Consider the following 22,221-nt stretch of genomic DNA (forward strand, 5'->3'; position numbering starts at 1 on the left):
TATTATTTCTCCACTGTAGTGTGAACCTGGTTGATTTTCCTCCCTTGATTAAATGTTAAATTGTATGCCTTTTGTTGTGTGGTACTTTTCCAAAACAAAGATATTGTATACGGTTGTATACTATGGTGTTAGCCCAATTCTGAACAATAGAAATGGTAGGTTCATTGTACGCCACTTTTTATGATCGCAGCAAGAACTTGCTCAAACAATAAATGCGCTTTTCCATTGTTCTCCATGGCTGTTTTATTAATGCGGAGACCTCCAATTCTAAAACCTCTGGGCAGCTCGTTTAACGACATTTATCAGTAATAGAAGGTGGGGGCACCACCCTCATAAACTCGGTAATTCGTTTTTTTTGGGTTGTTTTTTCTTTTTGTATGAAAATCATCACAATAATGCCCCATTGTTCATGGTTTTAGGCCGCTGCAGGTAAAACAGATTAAGTGCTAAAGATGATTTTTTTTTTTGTTGTTGTTTTTGTTTTGTTTCTTTTAAATAATCCGTGAAAGAAGAAACGTCAACATCAATTTTGTGTTTTCCAGGTGAAAATGAAAACGGAGATTTAAAAAAAAAAAAAAAAAGAAGAATCATCCATTTTAACAACTAATCGCACCACACATCGTATCAGTCAGATAAGCGTGTGCTTGGTTCGCCCCCGGGGGGGACTGCAGTGGCAAACAGCTGCCGTGCGAATAAAACAACGGAATAACAAAGAAAACGCCCATACACGGTAAATTAAACATGACAATATGCACAGTAAAGCAAACAAAATGTCACCTAAAAAAAAGAAATGAAAAAAAGACAGAAAAACATTGATTTTAAATGGTTTACAAAATAAATAGAATTGGTTAATAATAAAATCATCGTCATGGCGTCTAGGTTGAGTTGGGGTTTTGGGTTCATTGCCAATTTGTATTATTGCTTCTTTATCATTATTATTGCCGATCGATCACTGGGAGTGTTCCCTTCAATGACCCCAGCCTCCCGGAATAAGGACGCTCGCCCTTGGAGGAGCGGTGCTGCGGACGTGGGGGCGCCCGCTCTGCGTGGTCGCCGCTGTTTGTTTTTTTTTTTTTGGTCCCGGGGACCAAGTGCGGCGCCACCTGCTCCCGCAAACGACGCCGCCTTCCAGCCCCGGAACACCCGCGTCCCGCAGCGCGAATCCGGCGTCGCGGGCTGATCCGCGGCATGGCGGACGTTGCGCTTCTCACCCCGGCAGCACCCGCGGCGGACCGCAGGAGCCTGACCCGCCTGTACTGCATGAATGGCGGACACCACCTCCAGATCCTCGCCGACGGGGCGGTGCGAGGCCAGCGGGACGAGCGGGACCGCTGCGGTGAGACGGAAACGCGGCGTTTCACGCGTCGCGACCTGGCGACACGATGTCCGTATCGCGATAAGGGACGAGATCCCTCCAGGGAGTTCAGTCCAACGTCATCTTCATGACATTACTATACGGCAGCAACGTCATCAACTTAAACTGTTTTGATCAACATCTTGGTGTAAATATCATTCATCTGATATAGCTCCCTCCATCAATCATGTGCTCTGGGTGTATGTCTTTGTTGGTGTTGTTGTGTTCTGTTTATTTTAATTTACTTTCTGATCGTTCATTCACTTTTCTTTTCGCTTCCTTGGGTTGTGTTGGACGTTTCGTTAGTCTCTTACGAAAGCTTATCGTTGGAGATATCCTTGGAAAACATGCAAATAAATGTTTTTTGGGTTTTTTTTTAATCTCTCTCTCTCTGCTACAAATTGTGACGTCAAGACGATTTTTTATTTTTATTTTTTTTGGAACTTTTAAGCGTTTCGCCGCTCACGCCGCGCCAGCATGCTTCCAGGTCACCTCAGCTTGAAGCCCAATCCCCCCCCGGAGAGGAGGCCGCCCGTCGGGGGCGGGACGACAGACGGACGAGGAGGCCGCCTCTTCTCCGTGGAACGGCGTTCAGAAACAAGCAGGACGCCCGACGTGACCTTCCATTCCACCGTTGGCCGATTTCGGCAGCGTTGGGATTCCGGGCGTTATCCCCAAATCGCGGGCGGCCGACCGACCCGCCGAGTCCGCAAACCCCCGCCTTCTGCTTCCAGACGGCGAGAGCGATGAATAGTCGTGGCAGGCCTATTTTGAGTCCGTTTGATATTCTTTGCCCGTTTCCCTCCCTGTTATCTGTCAGCGAGGGCCTGAAAGATCCGCAACGGCGTTTTTAAATAGATCACCCACGCCACAAAGCTTTGTTCCTTTTGGGCTCCGCGCAGAGTTGTCCTCGTGCCATTGAATGTTTTCCCTCGTCAGAACATTTCGTTTTATTCCCCCCCCCCAGCTTTTGTTTGGCATCTGTTCGCTCTTGACCCCTTTCCTCTGCGCTGTTCTTCGCCCTCTCAGCCGTCGTGAGATTGAAAGCCGTGGAGCGCGGGGTGGTGGTCGTACAAGGAGAGCACACCGGACGATATCTCGCCATGAGCGACGAGGGACGCCTGCATAGCTCGGTGAGTATCTGCGATCGGCGCGGGGGGGGCCCCGGGCCAAGCGGCCTTGCAGAATTCAAAAAACAAAACGGGCTGCCAGGAAAACATTGAGAAGTCAAGCGGGGGCGCATTATCCAAACCATAATGTTGTGCTAAACCGCCTCGGACCATAGACGCCCTCGTAACCGTCCGAGGAAGCCAACGTCCCACTTTGTCTGCGTGTGTGTGTGTGTGTGTTCCAGCTCACGGTGACGGACGAGTGTTACTTCATCGAGAAACTGGAGGAAAACCACTACAACACGTATCAGCCTGTGAAATACAAGGAGAGGGACTGGTATGTGGCGCTGAAGAAGAATGGAAAACCAAAACTGGGTCCAAGAACCCACATCGGCCAGAAGGCCGTCTTCTTCCTGCCTCGGCGGCTGGAGGATACGGGGGAGTGAGGGCGGAGATTACGGAGCCAGCGTCTCCACAACGGCTTCCAGAACAACACGTGCAATGTCTTCTCTAGATCTTAAGGCTTCAAAATCAAATCATACTTAAAAAAAAAACAAGCATTTGATTTTGATGCTCATTATCACGACACCTTGCAGGCATTAAAAAGAAAAAAGTATTATCCCAAGTGTCTAATACTAAACCGCCTTCCACAGTCTTATCCTCATAACAATGACCATGGCTGCTTTGTGAAAATTGAATGTATTGTGTATGGGATGTGACTGCGTATTATTCTACTGTATCATTAAAGAGCTCGCGGAATTTTGCAATTTTCTTTTCAATACAACGAAGATTAGACAGATTACCGACCACATTTTAAATAAGAGCATTCAGACTTGATCGTACCTTTTGGAGCAGTCATCAGGTGAACTAGGCTTCATTTTCAACATAATCTTTATTCATCTGTTGTTTATATTAGAATATCAATTATTAATGTCAATGTCATCTACTATTATAAGTGTCTATTTTGCTGTGATTCTGGAAAAAGTTTGACTTTCAAGCACTGCCGCCAAAGATCGGACATTTTCAAGTTATTGAGAAACCAAAAATGACACACCAAGGGTGACATTTAGTCGACACAAAGCATTTTTTTTATTTTTATTAGTTTAAAACATTTCATAACAATATTACCCAAAGGTTGCAGCTCTACATTACATAACTAAGGGCATGGGTTGGCTTCATGGTAATGGTACTGTACAAACATAGTTTGATAGGAAATTCTGACTTCCCTACAAGCCAATCCTAAACAGAACAGTATTTGTATTGATACAGTTAGTGGGATGCCTAATAAGTCAATTTATTCTCATAATAATTAAAAGGACATTTCCACACAAGGCTGTCACGCATCACAACCCATTTTCCTGGAATATAAAGCAGAGAACGTGATTCACCCGTACGTCATAAATAAATCTAATGTTATATTGGGATCTTCCTCTGGGTTTTATTGAAATTTTACTAAAAGTGCTCCTGCATACAACATTCTTCGATACCATGATTTCGATTGGTACCAACTATAAATTCTAAAATCTTCTAAATCACAACGTATGAGCAACATACTAAAAAATTAAATATACATTTCTCTTTTGGAATAATCACTTCACATTGTCCTCCAGACAATTTGATCAAGACAATCAAAAAATAAACATTGAAATTTCCCCAGAGAGGGAATTTCAAAGCTCATTGCTATTTTAATGTCTTTAGAAAGGTCCCATATTTCCGAAGAACAACACGCGCTAAAGTAAAAGGAAGCGGCCGCAGACAGGATCCCTCACACCATGTGACACGAGGACTTTTAGTGAGACTCCTTCCTGTTCACAATCTAGACCGACCCGTCTTCCGCCGCAGGGACAGCACAAATCATATTCCAGCTTGGGTTGCTTTTTTTTTTTTTTTTTTTAATTTTTATTTCTCACAATAGCCTAAATCATTCTCTGGTGTGGATACATTTGGAATCTGCTCATTTCATCGACATAAGTATTCCGTTTAAATACGACATTTAGAATTGCAAGCAGCAATATTATGTGAAAGACGATGCCCTTCTTGAAATGGGTTTGTAGAAAGCCCAGTACTGCCCCCTAGAGGCTGAGACCAGGACAACACTACTTGAAGCCAACAGGTGAGTTGAGCGGCGCCGCCAGTGCTAGAGCTGACGTTAACTCGCCCAACGCCGGATTTTATCAATTTAATCGAATTATTATTATTATTTTTTTTTAAACACAATACAAGAGTCACGCCAAATCGTCATGAGGGAACTTGACAATGTTTACGCCACCGCTTCAATCAAGTGGTTTCCCACTTCAGGACACCCGTTGGCTTTAAGCGGAGTTTCCCCGTCGTGGAACCGGTTCCCTACCCGGGGGTGCACACGCATGCCAGCACACTACCATCAAATGATATAAGGCATTACTTAATATATTACAGATGTAAAATGTGAATAGCACTTAACATTCGCCACTAAATGACTACACAGAAACTACTACGGTTACAACTTTCCATCGATAAAAGTTTCAAACAAAGTGGAGCGAGTGACACAATTCCTGAATGTTTTATTGAGAGGTGTACACAGCCAAACCTCACCGCGTGTCTCCAATTCCGCCTGAAAGCCTTTCGCAGGGTTGTCTTCGTTGCCGCCGTTGTTTGTGTTGGTATGTTTAGCTCGTCTATACAGTTTTCTGGAAAGATCTGTTGGGAGGCGATGGAGGCGACGTTGAGGTTCAGGCGATGAAGGCTACAACTATAAGTCTGTCTACTTTTTGATAGGAATTGTGATTTTAATCGTTAGATTTTGTCAAAAGGTTGTTTTTTTTTTGTTGATGGTTAAAGGAGTTTTCGTTTCAAGAAAATACACAAATGTTTCATCAATGTTTTGGCCACAAACTCGTAACGACAACTTGAGTCGTGTCTTTTAAAATGGTGCTTTACCGCCTTTCAGAATGGATATGACTCCATGTCATGACGTAACAACTTTGCTTTTCCTTTTAAATGTACTCGGGGGTTTCAGACGCACCTCTAATAAATGAAGAGCACCCGGGTCCTGGGGAGGTTGGCGTAGGAGGGATCGGCCAGTTTACGCACTCTGGAGTAGTTGACAAACCCTCTGATGAACAGCATGAAGCCTGAACGGGAGCAAACCAGGTGAGAATAGCACTGGGATTTGATGGAGAGTCATGAAATGACGTAAATTTTATTTATTCTCACACACACACACACACACACACACACACACACACACACACACACACACACACACACACACACACACACACACACACACACACACACACACACACACACACACACACACACACACACCGGGATATTTGGCTTTCGGGTGAAATTTATGGAAAATGTAAAAAGTTCGAGCTACAGTGATATTATATCATGAAAGTAGGGCATTTAAGTAGAAGCATGCAATGGTGATTTCCTCATCTCAAACAATTTATTGACAAAAGCCATCAACAGCGGTGGGTTTACCACAACAAAAAATGTCAATGTCTCAATAACTTGTCATGTGCCCTTGAGCATCAATTACAGCTTGACAACGACGTCTCATGCTGTTCACAAGTCGACTTATTGTCTGCTGAGGCATGACCCCCCCCCACTCTTCTTGAAGGGCGGCCCTCAGGTCATTGAGGTTCTGGGATACAGAGTTACGAGCCTCTACACGGCGACTCAGCTGATTCCATAGGTTTTCTATGGGATTCAGGTCTGGAGAAAGTGCAGGCCACTCCATTTGAGGTACCCCAGTCTCCAGCAGCCGTTCCCTAATGATGCCACCTCCATGAGCTGGAGCATTGTCGTCCATGAAGATGAAATGAGGCCTGTGTTGTTCATGCAGGGGCACAATGACTGGATGAATGATGTTATTCAGGTAGTATGGGCTTGTCACTGTACCATTCACAAAGTGTAGGGCAGTTCTGTATTGACTAGACACACCTGCCCACACTGTAACACCACTACCACCAAAGGCTCGTCTGGTGACAACAGTGGCTGATGCATAGCGCTCTCCTTGACGTCTCCAACATCGTTGGCGGCCATCATTTCTGCTCAACGTGAATCGACTTTCATCAGTGAACAGCACTGAGGCCACTGGTCCCTCGTCCAGCATCAATGCTCCCTGGCCCGTGCAAGACGATGATGCCTGTGCCTGGTGGTGTGGTCAGGTACCCTTGCAGGTCGTCTAGCACGTAGACCACGCTGATGTCAATGGTTTTGAATGGTCTGACGTGACACTTGGGAGCCTCTCACCTCCCTTAAATGTGCCTGGAGTTGAGTGACATTCATCATCTGGTTCCGCAGGGCACTGTTCACAATGAAGCGGTCATCAGTGTGGGATGTGGCCAAAGGACGTCCACGTCTATGCCTTTCTGTGACTCTTCCAGTCTCTGTATCTCTGTTGCAACCTGCTGATGACGCTCTGTGACACTCTAAGCTCAGTGGCCACTTCCCTCTGTGAACATCCTGTTTGAAGCCTCACAATGGCGAGGTACTGTCGATCAGTTGTTAGGCGTCGTCTTGGTCTCATGATGTCAAAATGTGAACAGCATGATGAAGAGGACTGTTTAAATACCAATTCTAATTGAACCTGGAAATGTATTGGTCGATTCATGGATCAAACACCTGTTGTGAATTTTGCCGTTCAGCTCCTTGTTAGAGAACAGCAAGTTGTGCAAAAAGTACTGAAACGTTGAACAGTTGGACATGTGCGTTCAAAAGTTTAGAGAAGGTCAAATTAAGTTCACCTGTAAAGGTTGTAGTGCATTTTAGGTTCATCCTGAAATTTCACCCGAAAGCCGAATATCCCTAACTTTTTGTGAGTAGAGTGCGCACACACACACACACACACACACACACACACACACACACACACACACACACACACACACACACACACACACACACACACACACACACACACACACAGAGAGAGAAGGCGAACTCACCCAGAGCCAGGAACACCCACCACAACCAGTACTGCTCATCAAAGTAGCCAGGGAAGTAGGTGGAAAACTGAAAATCCATAGAAAAACAGAGGATTGTGTTGATTCATCTGACATCCACGCACGGCTGAAGAATTTTACGAGGGTGAATATGACATAGTAGGCGGCTCCGGGGTTAAAGCAGAAGATCTACGCGACGCAGATCTACCCTCTCGCCCTCACCCGAACGATAAGAACCCATTTGATGAGGGACAGGCCGAATCCGGAAATGGCCCCGTAACGTCCCGCCGCCGAGGTGGTGAGGCAGAACGACAGGAAGAAGCCGATCCAGTTGAACAGGAAGGCCACTGGAGACAGAGTTAAATCGACAGAAGAGTCGATCATCTTCAAACCAACATGGGGGTCTACAGGAACTTAGTTCAGGGGAAAAACACGGAGGAAAGTAGAGACCGTCCAGTTCACGTTCTCCGCTAGCACCGGGGTTTTAAACCGTTCTCCTTCCGGTCACAAACACATTTCACTAAGATGTACGACCTTGTTGAAGTGTCCTAAAACCTTTCAGCATTTTTTTTTTTTTTAATAAACGTACTTGAACCCATCTCGCAGCCGAGTAACAGAAATCATGGCGGAGTACTCACTGAAGAAAGTCAGCATGAATATGCCGTCGTTTCCTATCCGCAGCTGGTCAGCATCTTCAAAGTCATCCCTGGCAACAAAGTCTTCCTCCTGCACCGCAAACGGAAATATGTTCACTTTATATGAACGTTGTGCGACACAAAATGAACCTGGAGTGATGTGACCACGGGGCGAAACGCACAGTGACTCTCCCAGTGACCAGCGGGATGACGGCCTCGGCCTTGGTTCTCTCGGCCTCATCGTAGCTGGGCAGCGTGGTGGCCACGTTGTAGGACGGCGGGTTGGGGAAAGCCGCCCCATCTTCCTTGTAGTCGAAGAAGGCTGCGGAGGCAGAATGCACACAATACAATCCTTTATTAATAATCAATTATCACAAATCCATTGTCATTCTTATTTATACATGCATGATCAAACGCATGACAACGCAGGGCACTTTACAACGCGGGGGGGCTGTTATGCACGGCCGCTCTTTAGGGATGGAGGGAGACAGGTCCCAATCTAGATCGGATCTAAGGTCTCCTGAAGCCTCCTCGCTTCCCCTGATAAGCAGACTGTGCCGCGACTCTACCTGTGCGCGCACGAAACCTGCGTGCTTTCAGTTTTGTAGCGTCCGACTGATAACGCGCTTAGTATTTAGAAATGAAGAGGTTTTTTTTTTTAATTTGATTAACGTCGGCGCTGATACGCGGACACTAACAAAATAGGGTTTTATTTCTCAAAAAAAAGTTATAAAAAAATTATAATAAAAAGAAACAGCAAACAGACAGTGGGGCAAGGTGGAAAGAATTGGGTAGGCAGGTAATCAAATGACTTGTATGCCCGAAAACACCCGTGACCGCGGCAACCCTGCTGGCGTAATAATAAAAGTTGTAAAATCGATTCTGCTTTTTTTTTTTTTAATTATTATGTTTTCGATTTGAATAACAAAACCAGGAGGGTTTTTGCGATGTTCCAGTACAAGCACATCAAGGACTTGGTAAGTACATTGCGAGGTTTAGTGTATTATGCCATATCTTGTTTTCACGGTTTATTGTATATTTTCCATTTGCCTACTGTTTGGATGTGAGCTGCTGTGACAATTGCAATTTTCCTTCGGGGACGAACAAAGTACACATCTATCTATCATAGTAAAGTTGGTTCGAAAATAATACTAAATTGTGAGTGAGCTGATGGTGTTGGGGGGTGTAAGGGGGCTTGAACCTGCGTTTGCCGCAGTCACACTGCTGTAGGGCGGGGGCTCGTCCTGGGCAGGGGCCTCGGGGGATGGCTGGGGCGGCTGGGGCGGCTGGGGCGGCTGGGAGGGCTGGGAGGGCTCCTCCTCATTCACCAGCTGAGGAAAGTAAACAAGCCACATCAGGACATTCCAACGAGCCTAATCATTTTGCCCAGGTGCTACAGTCACGTACAGCTGTCACAATTAATATGTAGTCGCCTGATTGTAATTATTTGAGCAGATGGTGAACTTTTAGTAAAATAGTTTGTATTCCATAAAAATGTTTCTTTCCAAATTCAGCAGGTTTTTTTTTTTTTTTTTTTTTTTTTAAAGCAATTTGAGAAATGGCACAATAAATAGAACGTGGATTGGGCTTGTTTCCATCCGTTTGGTTGGAGCAAGTTAACCCAAATTGTTATGTTCCAACTTCAATGCCAATAAATGACTCTTCTGCAACAGCTGGACATGAATAATTACACTATTATGCATTTTCTTTTATACCACTATTACAGTTGCATAAAATATGGACAAGATTGTGATCAGCAATTTCATTGACAATTAATCAACTAAAATTGAATGATTGTAACGCCCCCCCTTATGGGAATCCAAAACATTTCAGCTACAATGATACAGATGCCTTTTAGATACGATTTTCTAAAAGGCGATACAAACAAAACCTGGCTCATAAACGCACCGACCCTTTGAAGGACGTAAAATGGATAATGGTGAATGGATCGCATATGAGCGATATAGATGCTATGAGCAGTGTATGTAGCGTACATATCAAAAATACGCCCTAATGTACGACTTGGGTAACAGAGAACCATCTGGTGCCCTTGCTGTAAGATGTAGGAAGTGGTTCAATTACGCTCTGGTCAATGCTGACATTAACCTGTGATGCACCCGGACACGCCTGCCATTAGAGCGCTGTGAAACCGCACACCCCATTGATATGCATTTAGTTGCCCTACATCTCCAAATTACGTTTTGACCAGTTTCGGGTTTTGACGAAGCTATCAACGAAAAGAAAACACACCGAGACGAACATTTCTGAACCTTATCAGTCTATTTTTGCACATGATTCGCTGACATTGCTGGATATGTTGTGATGTATAGCCATATTGTTTGTTCCATATTTGTTGTGTTTTTTGGTTACTTCTGCCCATCGGGTATTTCTCACATTAAAGCCACTATGAAGAAAAAGCAATATGTAACCTTTCAAACGCGTTTCACCACTGGGCCCCTGTGTTTACTAGCCGAATAACAAAGCGCAGTTTTAATACAGCAGATTATTAAAAAGGACATGCAGTTGGACAGAAAGCGGTTAAAGTAGATGGTGATTCGTTGGGACGCGGGGGTGGAACAAATGAATGGGCCTCTTCCCGTCGGGGTGTGATCAAGTTCGTGTTCTGTTTAAGTGTATTTACTCGTTTGTCTTATTCAGAGCGACAATCTACGTCGATGGGCGGGGCGCACTTCGCCTCCGGGCCGCCGGTTGAATAGCACCGTGATGCGCCATCGCTATGTCCGGCTCGTTCGAATAAACGTTTCAAGGCGATGCCAGCTTCAGCCTCCGCGTCACCGACTCGTACGGGCGGCGTATGAGGTCGGTTCGATTAGGAAGTCGATGACGTTTGGCAAAACGTCGCGCCGCTCATGTCGACGTCAACACATAATGGCAACGATCATGTAGGGTGTAGGAAGCGTCATTTTCTTTCTTTCCTCCCCTTTTTCCAAGATTTCCGAAGAGAAAAGCCGTCGATCTACCGAGACGGTTTTGCTCCGGATGTTTTCAATGTAAAAACCAGGCCGGACCGGGGCCCGGGCGACGACGCTAGCAGGGAGCGCTAACCCGCGCCCAACGCGGCCCTGCCTATCCCTCCCCCCCTCGCGTTCGGTCGGAACCGCGAAACCGTCACCCACCTCCTGGTACCGCACGTTGCTGCTCTGCTCGGCCATCGTGGACTCGGCGAGTGGGGGGGGGCCGGCGCTGTGCACTTCGACGATCGGAGGGGCTCGGCGGACGTTGGCTGGCGGGGGAGCGCAGGTGCTGACGGCTAACACACGTCCGCCATCTTGTTTTTCCGCCCTGCGGACGACACGCAGCGGGGGGCCGGCGCGTCGGAGTCACGTGACACCCCCAACCCCCTCCCCCCGGCGCGCCCTCTGGCGGACAGACCACGTCAGAGCGACGCGACAACAACAACAACGAGTGTTTATCAAATGTGTTTTTATTAGGAGCACAATCACAACATCAGGTTTTTTTTTTGCCGGAAAGTCAAAAGTAGACTCGCCGTGCCTGAGGAGAACCGATGTTTCGGTCGTGGATCCCCGCGACGGAGGGATTGGTTCCTAGAGTTCCGAATTTCCAATGAATAATAACAATTTCTCAGTCACGGCATAAAAAGAGATCACTTGATTTCATTTCTCCCAATGGCGACGCATTCACTCCATCCTTTCTTCGGAGCAGGGGGGGAGAGGATCCACCAGCTTGTTGTGCATGTGCATCATCCCTACGTGATGTGGGGGGGGGGGGGAGATGTTGACGTTTTGAGTTCCATATTAAAAAATGCGAATTGCAGAACCGTTTTAATGAGACAATAATACAACACAAATTCACTGCACTGGAAATCCTCAGGCGGTTTTAGAGCACTTATTCGGAGCGATATAATTATCACAAGCAACACAAAACCGTAACGAAGCCCAAAGGGATATTTGCAACGACATAGTATTTTGTCGAGACACGACGGCTTCATGATCCTCACCTTTAAAGTATTTCACAGTTTTAACCCGCAGCTCCAGAGTGGCATCCTCATCGCAAACAAAAATGGTCTGCGGGTGCTGTTGGAAAGCTGATACGGTCCACATGTGGTTAACGCCGTCCTCTATAGCTTTGTATAAAGCAAAGGCCTTGTGCGCTCCAGTGATGAGAATCATTACCTGAGCACAAAGTGGAACACAAGCACAATATGATAAGGATTTGGGGCTATACCTTCCTAGTTAGTAAGTTGCAAGTTAGTTCGTTTGTTAGTTAGATAGATAGAGTGATAGAGAGACAGAGTTAGACAGATACAGTAGCTAGATAATAGGCAATTGAAAAAAGAATCGAAATAGGAAAATTGGTAATACACAGTGAACTTAATTATCCAAACAATGGACAATAATACCAAAAGTAATTTGCCAATATGAAATAAAACTAAAGAAATGGAACATTTGGCAATTTACAATAAACATAAAAATAAATGAAATAAAAATAAAATAAATAACAATAAACCTCTGTATCAGCTATTCCCATTCTGACAAAGCTGTTGATACAGGCTCTCAGCTTGACCGACAGCAATTGCAATTTAATTTATTAAAAAAAAATGGAAACATAACAATTTATACATTTTCATTTATTTTATTTTTTTACACAATATACATTTACCTTTAAGACATTGGCATACCACAAATGATGAAAAAACTACAATTACTACATTGCGGTTGTATGCCTCTGCCGACCAGTCAAGTTGCAGTTTACATCCATATCTGTCCAGACTCATATAAGATTCGTCTCCCCAATTCAGTAGCCGACCAAATGTGAAATACGGTCATAATCTCCCATTCTGTTTTTGCGGAACATTATAATGTCACAGTGAAGATGACCGTTGACCCCTTGGATATAAAATGTCATAATTTCATATTAGACATTTTTAAATTTTGTCATAATTAGTGTATTAATTCTTGAGTTATGGACAAAAAAACATGTTTTGTGAGGTCACAACGACTCTTGACGTTTGACCACCAGAATCCAATCAGCTCATCCTTGGGTCCAAGTGGACGTTTGTGGCAAATTTTAAGAAATCGGAGACGGACGCACAACCTAAAAACATAATGTTGCTGCTGGCGCGGAGGCGTAACAAAAACAAATAACAACTCTCACCTCCTTTGCATCCATGACAGTGCCCACCCCCACGGTCAGTGCCATGGTGGGCACCTTGGACAGATCCCCATCGAAGAATCGAGCGTTGGCCAGGATTGTGTCCATGGCCAAGGTCTTCACCCTGGTCCTGGAAACCAGGCTGGAACCAGGCTCATTGAAGGCAATGTGGCCATCAGGCCCGATACCTGGTGAGGAGAGGAGCGACACCCTTAAATATGATTATCCCATATTTTGAATTCCGTAGATTCTCTCAATAAAAAAGTACGGTTTTCTCACCGCCAACAAAGAGCTCAATCCCCCCTGCAGCTTTTATCTTGTCCTCAAAGGCCTGACACTCCTCCTGCAGGTCAGCAGCATTGCCGTCCAGGATGTGGGTGTTCTCTGCCTTGATGTCAATGTGCTTAAAGAAGTTATTCCACATGAAGGAGTGATAGCTCTCAGGGTGATTTCTGGGGAGGCCTTGGGGATTTCACACACACACACACACACACACACACACACACACACACACACACACACACAAAGACCTCCATAGGATCAGATCAATAATATCAATAATATTAGATCGCTGTTTAACACCAGCACACAAATGAGAAACAAACATTTGAAGACCTACCTACATATTCATCCATGTTGAAAGTTTTGACATATTGGAATGACACTTCTCCTTCCTTGTAGTACTCGATCAGTTTCTTGTAACATCCTAACGGGGTGCTGCCTGATGACACAGACATAGGCATGGAGGGAAATTGTGGTGTAACAGCAGCTCACATCAGAAAACAATAGGCAATCAATAAACTTTAAGTAATAAAACAAAAAAAGAAAATGTAAATATGCATTACAAAATACATATACAATAAACAAAGAAAACATAAGAAAATGTCAATATGCAATAAAAAAAAACAACTAAATATCTGAAGAAAAATAAACATTTGGCATAGACGATAATAAACATTTGCCAAATACAATAAACAAAAGAAAACGAAAGTAGAAAGAAATGTTAATAGGTATTACATCTTAAACATGCACGCCACTACAGTGCCCCAGCGGGTGTGTTCCAGCAGGAAGTAGCGTCTCACCAGTGGGAAGCCCCAGAGTGAAGTGTCGCTGCGGAGTGGGTTTGAAAAGTAAAATCTTATTCCTGATGTACTTCGCAGCCCACTCGCTCGCCTGCTCGTATTCGTTGAGAATGATCAGCTTCATGCTTCCTCCGAAACGTCGAGGACGTCGGTGAAGTGGAAATCCGCGCCGCGACACTCCACGAACACCGGATAAGACTTTAGACTCCTGGACCCGGATCTGCGGAGCGCGGTGCGGGTGAAAGGCGCCGGCGGATCCACGGGGGCTGGGGGCTGGAAGCGCGGGTCTGATCATGTGACTCGTGCCTTCCTTTCCTCCGCGACCCGTGCGGTTTCCTGGCGGAACCAATTCATTTTCGATTCTCAAACTGAAAATAAAGGACGGGGGTCTAAAAAAGTACTCTGCAAGGTTAAAACAACAAAAAAAAAATGCATTCATCGTAAGACTGAATGCGAGACTTGCACATTGCATTCCACCAAAATCGTGATTCACACTTTGGATTTGTCTGCCAAAATAAGTATCTTTTAAGATAATTTGGCTGAATGAGGTTCTGGTACCAGAACCACGCCCATCCACTTCCTATTCCATTAAAGATCGATTTACAAAGGCTTTAAACAGCTTTGGCCCAGGAATTATGCCTAATCAGAAAAAAAGAACATTTTAGTTCCAACACAAGACAAAGAGAACACCAATTCTCCATTTTTACTTTATTTAAACCATATTGTGACAGACTGGAACACCATAGGGCACACAACAGAAATAAACACCATTATGTGTACAGCGCTCATTGTCAACAGGCTTATTGCGGTTGGATTTTTCCATTTATTCCAGCAAACAGGAAAGGACATGCTTATGGCAGCAGAAGAAGCTGGGGTCAATGTGCTGAAAGTTCAGCCTGTTTTTTGACTGTAGCGTGAATCATTAAGAACACTTCACCAGCTCTGACACACCCGAGCTGTATCTCAATCTGAAACAGCGCACTCCCTCTTACTCTTGATGTTTTATTCCTACGCAAGGTCGACAGTATTGTTTATAGGCCGTATAATTGACAAAGCTTTTTTTTTTTTAAATTTTAATTTTTTTAAATAATCCGATTCTCCGCTATCCGTCATGTACATGGAGGACGTAAAAATGCAGTGGAGAAGGTGGTGACTGGTTCAGACTGAGGCACAGTTGAGGAGGTCAGGTTTATCTGCCTGCTTAGTCAAGGTCCATGTCAGGCTTGTTTTCCGTGGCGGCGCTCTCCGCTGAGCCGCTGTCCGCAGCGTCGGCCTGGGCTTTCTCCTGTCCGTTGACGGGTCCGTTCTGCTCCGTGGGCTTGTCGTCCTTGGGAAGCTCCACTTTGGGCTTGGGCTTCGTCATGATCGGGTTGCAAGCAGAGAACAGCTCCTGGGGTTTTACAGAGAACGTTTGTGAATGTCAACACGACATTGTGTAACGTTAAATACCGCTTTCCTTTCACATTTAACATCCATGAGCTAGATAGTATTTTTCATAACTTAACTATTATATGGAAATATCTTGAATGAGTAAATAAATAATTGTATCAAATGGCAGCAAAACACTTTCAATTGCCAACAACCTTACCCTTGTTTTTGCCTGGATATCTTTGACTTTGACAGAGGGATCGACTGTCAAGCTCTGTTTACTTTGCTGGTTCATAGCACTGTTCATCCAGATCATAGCATCGCTCGCTAACTTATCCACTTTGTTGACATCAGCTTCTTCCAAATGGTCATATTGCTCCTCCTAGGACACAAAAATCAAAGTTCAAAATAAATAAATAAAAATTAACACAAGTGGTGGCGGCAAATAATGATTAATAATTGATTAATTAAGTCAATCCCCCACCACAATGGACATTTCAATTAGGACTTAAGGAGTTATTGTTATAGTCCTGGCAAAGCAGCCATTCCTGGTACTGTGCCTCATGGACTTTATTTGCACCTTGGTTTTGAAAGCCTCGACAGCCTTCATGTACAGCTGGATCTGTTTTCCCAACTCTTCGAAAGCTTTGGGCCTTTCCTCAGCCTCGGCATACCTCTCCTGGATGGGCTGGCCAAGTTTCTGCAGAGGGAACCTCAAGTCAGGAACCAACCAAGCTTAACTCGCCGTCGAACAACCAAATAGATAATAGCACTGATTATCACCTTTAACTCAGCCAGTTTGTCGATGTAAACCTGCTTGGGTTGGTCCTCTCCATCTTCATACAGCCAGTTCTCGGTATCCTCCAGTTTTAATGACAGAGCGTCTCGGTCCTAAAGAGATGGGACAGCGTCAGACCCACGCTCGCTGCGTGAGCATATGGCATGGAGTGGGATTACGACTGCTGTTTGGGATTTATCTGCCTGATTACTCACAGATTCACTGACAAACTTCTCAAACATCCCATGCAGCTTGTCCCTCATGTCATACACATACTCCTCAACGTTGTTCTTGGCGTCATTCCTCTCCTTCTCCAGCTTGTCCTGCATTATCATCTTACCCTGTTGACAACATGCGGCGCACACGTTAAACCGGGATGGATCTTTATAGACATGAAGAAAGGCTAAAAGCACAAATGAAGTGGACGTGCACGTCAGTCAGAGGGCCGGACAGCGCCACGCAGCAGACGTTTACCTCATTTTCTACAAAGAGATTAAGCATGTCATCTGCTAGTTGCCACTGTGGACTGTTCTCAATTGGGAGCTCCAGCACTTTTGTTTTGACTTTGGGCTTTTTGGCCTGTGGGGGCTGGTCGGACTTCTTCTCCCCCTTCACCTCCTCCGTGGTCGTCTGAAAACCATACAAGAGAGCACGCTCAGATGGAGATTCAGAAAAGCGGCAGCACCACAAGAACAAATGCAGTTTCACTTTGGCGTGACAGCCTTTAAAAAGATAGAATAACCTCATCAAAAAAGTTATTTACTGTACTTACCCCGCCAGAAAACAAACTATAAAAATCCTTAAAAATCACAGTAACTTCATATCAACACGGGGCGTTACCTCCATGTCTTCATTGTCTGCCGTTGTCTTCTCCTCCGTCTCTTTCTGTCCCTCTCCCTGCATCTTCTGATCGTCCTGGTCAGTCTGCATTTTGCTCTACAAACAGCACGAACACACGGTGATTTCAGACTCACCACTAGATCACAAACGTTGCCCCAGAGTCTTTGGAATTAAGTAAGTATATTCACACGTATTTATTGATTCGTTGAAGGTGGTGTGTGCCGGCGATGGAGCGGCTTAGCTAAAGTTACCTCCCCGTCCTTTTCGTTTGCCTGTTCCGTTTCCATGGGCTCCTCTGTCTCGTCAGACTTCAGGACCTCTACCAGCGAGGCGCCGGACACGCTGAAGATGCCGTGGATGTTCACGCGCACTTTCACCTTGACCTTGGAGCTCTCCCCCGACGCCTGCGGGACCACCTTCTGGATCAGGAACTGACCTGCGGGGCAAAGACCAAGGAAACCTCTGGAAAACACATCCCAAGAAAAATATCCCAATTTAACCATTTGAAAAAGGGGGAAATCGAACGGAGGCGTTAGATGCACGGCTAATTATTCCCGGTATGCGAGGAGGTGCATAAAGCGAGATAAAAGACAAGAAGATTACCGATTGTGGGATCAGGGTAGGGGAGCTCTTTAGGGCAGCTGTAGTACGCTTCCAGAGAGAAGGGCTCCCTTCGGTAGAAGGTCAGCACTTTAGAGAACGGTGCGGCGTGGTTCTTTGGGAATACCTCACAATCGCTGGAACACAATGACATTTCAAAGTGATCCTCTTGAGAAATCAGACGATGACAAGGGAGTGAAAAGAAATACAGAAACCAACAGTGGCGTACCTTAGCCCTTCCTCCGCAGCGGAGTTCCACTTCAAAGAGATCGGATACGGAACTACATCCGTGGTGGAGAACTCTCTCACTTTGAAGGCAGGTGACAGTATTGCACACTGTCGAAAGATGACCAGTGTTGTATTGTATATTTCAGGGGGTAAAAAATGAAATCTTAGTAATCTTTAATACAGAAAACAAGACACTTTCTTAGACGCTACTTTATCATCCCTGTGCAGGAATTTCCACATTTTTATACACAATCTGGTGAACATGTACTACGGTACAAATGGACACAATGTGATTATATATTTAAATCGTGGCAGACAGAGGGGGGGGCTTCGAGCTCATTCTACATTACAAGGAGACGTACCTGCAGGGCACAACCTCTGGCCACGGCCTCGTCGGCATTCAGGGTGGTGCTGAGCTCCTTCCCGAAAAACTTGCTGATTCTCTCCTTGACGGATGGGATCCTGGAAGCGCCCCCCACTATCTCTACTGCATAGATGTCCTCCTTCTTTAACTCTGTAGGGGCAATAAGACCGTTTTAGATGACACCGCCCCATTTGCTGTCATGCAGAAATGTTCAAAGTTAATGTAAAACATGGGAACAACGAGGAAATCATCACATACTGGCATTTTCCATCAGAATTTGGAGGGGAGCCTCAACTCTGGCAAGAATGTCAGCACACATCTCTTCAAACTGACCCCTAGTGTGAGATGAAGAGAGAGGTTTGTTCAGTCTCAAAGTGTAATTGCATCTAAAAACCACAATCTGAACTACTTTTCTAAACTCCTTATGATACTTTAGACAGCTAAAAAGGATCTACGATAATTTTTAATTACAGTCAATAGCAATGGTGGTTTCAAGATATGAGATTTGGGTTACATCAATTTACATGTCATTTCCTATTACAGGCAATTACTATTTTAGTAAGTATTTCAAAATTACAAGTAAAAATCGGATCAAATAACAATTACGGCCAAAGATTGCTGAGTCTACCTGTTGAGCTTTCCAGAGACATCAATATCATTCATGAAACACTCGATGTTGAGCGGCAGGTCAGAGGAGTTGGCGCTCATCAGCTTCTTCAGCTTCTCACACTCCTGATAAAGCCTCACCAGAGCCCTGGGTTTGGACCGGACATCTAATTTGTACTTCTTGGCAAACTCTTCACAAAAATGCCCAACGAGCATCTCGTCAAAGTCCTTTCCACCCAACTCCGGGTCACAGGCCGTGGCCAGGATCTAAGAGATGACGGAGAGGACAGTAATGTGTTATTTAAGTGCCAAATCCAGACCACCTCGAGCCTTTCAAAAGGGAGATAAGCATCTGCGTGCAGTCTTCTCCAGTCTTTACGAACCTTGAGCTTTCCCTTGTTGAAGGCACACACTGAGGTCTGGTATCCAGAATGGCCCAAGTCCACAAACACCACAGTTCTGGCCTTCTCCTCCGGGGCGGGAAGGTCTTGTTTGTAGATCCCATATGCAAGTGCAACTATGAAGCAGTAATGCAAGAGTTACATATGAAGTATGAAGTGAACCATCTTCTATTTCTACACGACAATTCATACATATTTCCACCCAGAGATGGAAAAGGTGCCGCCAAAACTAAGTCAATTGGAGAGCGTGTATATCACTACAGAACCGTGTTTGCAGACATTTGTGCTCAGCACAATAATAATTAAGAAATCAAAAGCCTTGTGAATGAGCTACATACCTGCAGTCGTCTCGTTCATGAGCCTCAGGCAGTTAAGGCCAGCAATCTGTGCTGCGTCTATTACGGATCTCCTCTCAGCATCAGAGTAGTAGCACGGAACCTAGTGATAATGACGTTACAAGATGGGTTTTCAGTAACAAGTGAAACGGTCCCTTTGCAACAAGCACACTGGCGTGTACCAATACTCACAGACACCACACAGTCAGCTACAGGTTTCTTCAGTGCACTCTCAGCAGTCTCCTTGAGTTTGGTCAGCAGCATGGCAGTGACCTGCTCAATGCTGAACACCTTCTCCTCCTCCATGTACATCACCTTCAGGTACACAACAAAATAGACAACTTAGATTAAGCTCTGCTGCCAAACCTTTATTTCTCCATAGGGCCAATTTCATAAAATAATTTCATTGTTAAACTCTTAAGTGCCAAACCATACCAATAACATACCAATCACATACATACGCATACGGTCGTACATATATGCAGTGAAATCATACGTATTTTAAGCCAATGTTAGAAATGTTGCAAGGAATAAAATGTGCATTAAGTACATTTGCATCAGTGAGTTGGGGCAAATCAACTGTCTACTAAAATGTATATTTTCCAATTTCCAATGTCAATAAATAGCTCTTCTTCACAAGGTGGCTGTGCATTATTACACTACTATAAGCATATACCATGTAAGGGCCATGAAATAAATGAAATTTAAAAAAGACAATTGCATTGTTAATTGCATTTACTTGTATGACAATTAATTGCCAACTAAAATTTCATGATGGGGACACCCCTGCCTCTTGGTTCATGAATTTCCCAACCTTGATGCCAGTGGTCCCTGTGGGCATTTGCGCGAGGTCGTAAACCAGGCTGGATTTTAGGCGCTGGATGAATGGATCTGAAAACGCCCGGCCATGAAACCTCTTGAAACCTTGGACTGTATTCTTGCAGTTTGTGACAACCTATTTAAGGGAGGAAATACAAAATCATCCTGCGGCAGATAGAGTACATCCATTACTTGGTGACGCAGTTGGCCCTTGACATAGACATTGGTATTGAAAAAAGGTTTTATCCATACAAAAATGTCATTTTGCATTCCTCTGCAAATATTCAAAGGGGGATAAAAACATACCTGGCTTTTGGCAGCAGCACCAATGGAACGATTCCGTGGTCCAAAAGAAACACATGATCTGAAGAAAATGAGACATTTTGACTTGCATAAGACAGAGATACTTTATTCCTCCCTAGAGGAGAACTTGCAATGTTTCAGCAGCTCATGTCAATAGCAGCAGGCTGTCAGAATAAGCAGAAAAATGTGGCAATATACAATTAAACCTAAAGATTATTAATTAATATCTGTATCAACAATTCATACAGGATATTGGGGAGATATATATATGTTCATACATCAGGGTGGAACACGAGATGGTTAGAACAATTTAATATATTAAAGAAAAAAAGATCATTGGGTCTTGAAGTTCCAATGGGACAGCCTGCAGCTATTGAAATGTATGTTGACAGCTACGGCCTCCTCCCATCGTGGTCCTATTCAGAGGTCCAATGAAATAAAATACAAAAGAAACGAGTGTAAGTCAGTGAGCATTGTTTAAACTTGTGCTAAATTCGTCCGCCCTTTACCCATCCCAAATACAGATCGTTGAAGTAACATTTACAATTGAGCGCGGCTCGGCTGAGCCGCTTTTCAGCTAGCATTAGCATTCACGTGCTGCTTCCTGGGCTGAAATCATGAGCGGCTAGCATGATGTGCCGCTAGCTAGCTAGCTAGCTGAGGTTAGCCGCACGCCCCTTGCGAATTTAGTTACCGCGATTTTATGTGGTGAAATGAATAAACCGATAATAAATACCGCGCCCCTCCACACTTACGGTGTACTTCGGTCGCTATATTCGTTGGCCACAGTCTCGATGCCTCCAGCCCGAGCCACCGCTACGTAGCAGCTGAGAAAGCCGACGTCAAACCCGACAACAGACATCTTGAACAAAACGGGAGAATTAAAAATGACAGTAACCGCGACAGAGGGTAAAATGACGTTTTAAGTGCGAGGCGCGGTGGGAGCTGCGGAATTGCTTTAATTAACGGACGATGTCGCTGCCGCTGTCTCCATGAAGCGACGCCGGTGGAGCTTTGTGCCGCCCGTACTGAGCCTTCACACGGAACCTTCTGGTACTGGCGTCCCCGAATAAGACGCCCGTCCGGCAAACCGGCTCCAGCATAAAGGTTCCGGGGTCCCGTCCCCCGGGGAGTGGGGACAGGATACGCAATTCTGACGACATTTAGAATAAACAAATGAGGAATATATTTAAAGATGAATTGATACGATTTAAGATTGAGATTTAAGATTTATTTTTTTTAATCCGGACTCCAAAGGCAACGGCATACGCGATGGCCCACTTCAGCAAGAAAATAAATACGTCTGATATTTCTTTTCTTTAAACATCG

At 44.8% G+C, this 22,221-nt stretch overlaps 4 protein-coding genes across 5 annotated transcripts; 1 reads left to right on the plus strand and 3 right to left on the minus strand.

Moving 5' to 3' along the window:
• Positions 1–1,087: 1,087 nt before the first annotated feature.
• Positions 1,088–3,197, plus strand: fgf1a (fibroblast growth factor 1a). Its single transcript, XM_080007827.1, has 3 exons — positions 1,088–1,336; positions 2,384–2,487; positions 2,709–3,197. Exons 1-3 carry the CDS (start codon positions 1,189–1,191, stop codon positions 2,907–2,909), a joined length of 453 nt encoding a protein of 150 aa, XP_079863953.1. The 5' UTR covers positions 1,088–1,188; the 3' UTR covers positions 2,910–3,197.
• Positions 3,198–3,529: 332 nt separating this feature from the next.
• ndfip1 (Nedd4 family interacting protein 1) lies at positions 3,530–11,333 on the minus strand. The gene is made up of 8 exons (XM_080007792.1): positions 11,173–11,333; positions 9,237–9,366; positions 8,218–8,357; positions 8,039–8,126; positions 7,623–7,747; positions 7,404–7,470; positions 5,468–5,576; positions 3,530–5,142 (listed from the first exon to the last, which is right to left on the minus strand). The coding sequence occupies exons 1-7, from the start codon at positions 11,206–11,208 to the stop codon at positions 5,470–5,472; spliced, it is 693 nt and encodes a 230-aa protein (XP_079863918.1). The 5' UTR covers positions 11,209–11,333; the 3' UTR covers positions 3,530–5,142; positions 5,468–5,469.
• Positions 11,334–11,479: 146 nt separating this feature from the next.
• gnpda1 (glucosamine-6-phosphate deaminase 1) lies at positions 11,480–14,508 on the minus strand. Of its 2 annotated transcripts, none has more exons than XM_080008340.1 (6): positions 14,251–14,508; positions 13,788–13,874; positions 13,448–13,630; positions 13,172–13,356; positions 12,015–12,189; positions 11,480–11,762 (listed from the first exon to the last, which is right to left on the minus strand). In XM_080008340.1, exons 1-6 carry the CDS (start codon positions 14,372–14,374, stop codon positions 11,695–11,697), a joined length of 822 nt encoding a protein of 273 aa, XP_079864466.1. In that variant the 5' UTR covers positions 14,375–14,508; the 3' UTR covers positions 11,480–11,694. The 2 variants fall into 2 exon arrangements, with proteins under 2 accessions (XP_079864466.1, XP_079864465.1); XM_080008339.1 differs by having other exon boundaries at positions 13,788–13,889.
• A 435-nt stretch (positions 14,509–14,943) lies between these two features.
• Positions 14,944–21,940, minus strand: hspa4b (heat shock protein 4b). The gene is made up of 19 exons (XM_080008611.1): positions 21,648–21,940; positions 20,896–20,953; positions 20,585–20,725; positions 19,963–20,085; positions 19,774–19,873; positions 19,418–19,551; positions 19,057–19,301; positions 18,687–18,763; positions 18,427–18,578; positions 18,066–18,172; positions 17,840–17,973; positions 17,488–17,672; positions 17,237–17,332; positions 16,871–17,026; positions 16,612–16,737; positions 16,402–16,509; positions 16,199–16,318; positions 15,839–16,000; positions 14,944–15,640 (listed from the first exon to the last, which is right to left on the minus strand). The coding sequence occupies exons 1-19, from the start codon at positions 21,752–21,754 to the stop codon at positions 15,452–15,454; spliced, it is 2,520 nt and encodes an 839-aa protein (XP_079864737.1). The 5' UTR covers positions 21,755–21,940; the 3' UTR covers positions 14,944–15,451.
• Between the last annotated feature and the right edge of the window lie 281 nt (positions 21,941–22,221).

Source organism: Zeus faber (genome assembly GCF_960531495.2).
Source record: "Zeus faber genome assembly, chromosome: 10".
Lineage (NCBI taxonomy): Eukaryota > Metazoa > Chordata > Actinopteri > Zeiformes > Zeidae > Zeus > Zeus faber.

Coding starts and splice junctions, on each gene's coding strand:
- fgf1a (XM_080007827.1), top strand. CDS start 1,189: ATGGCGGACGTTGCGCTTCTCACCCCGGCAGCACCCGCGGCGGACCGC. Junction 1,337..2,383: donor GGACGAGCGGGACCGCTGCG/GTGAGACGGAAA, acceptor TCGCCCTCTCAG/CCGTCGTGAGATTGAAAGCC. Junction 2,488..2,708: donor AGGGACGCCTGCATAGCTCG/GTGAGTATCTGC, acceptor TGTGTGTTCCAG/CTCACGGTGACGGACGAGTG.
- ndfip1 (XM_080007792.1), bottom strand. CDS start 11,208: ATGGCCGAGCAGAGCAGCAACGTGCGGTACCAGGAG. Junction 7,748..8,038: donor ATTCATGCTGACTTTCTTCA/GTGAGTACTCCG, acceptor CTCTGTCTCCAG/TGGCCTTCCTGTTCAACTGG. Junction 5,577..7,403: donor GTGGGTGTTCCTGGCTCTGG/GTGAGTTCGCCT, acceptor GCTCCCGTTCAG/GCTTCATGCTGTTCATCAGA.
- gnpda1 (XM_080008339.1), bottom strand. CDS start 14,374: ATGAAGCTGATCATTCTCAACGAATACGAGCAGGCGAGCGAGTGGGCT. Junction 13,890..14,250: donor CACTCTGGGGCTTCCCACTG/GTGAGACGCTAC, acceptor CTGTGTCATCAG/GCAGCACCCCGTTAGGATGT. Junction 13,357..13,447: donor GATTGAGCTCTTTGTTGGCG/GTGAGAAAACCG, acceptor TCTCCTCACCAG/GTATCGGGCCTGATGGCCAC.
- hspa4b (XM_080008611.1), bottom strand. CDS start 21,754: ATGTCTGTTGTCGGGTTTGACGTCGGCTTTCTCAGCTGCTACGTAGCG. Junction 18,173..18,426: donor CCAGAGGTTGTGCCCTGCAG/GTACGTCTCCTT, acceptor ATCTTTCGACAG/TGTGCAATACTGTCACCTGC. Junction 16,001..16,198: donor TCGAGGCTTTCAAAACCAAG/GTGCAAATAAAG, acceptor TTTGTGTCCTAG/GAGGAGCAATATGACCATTT.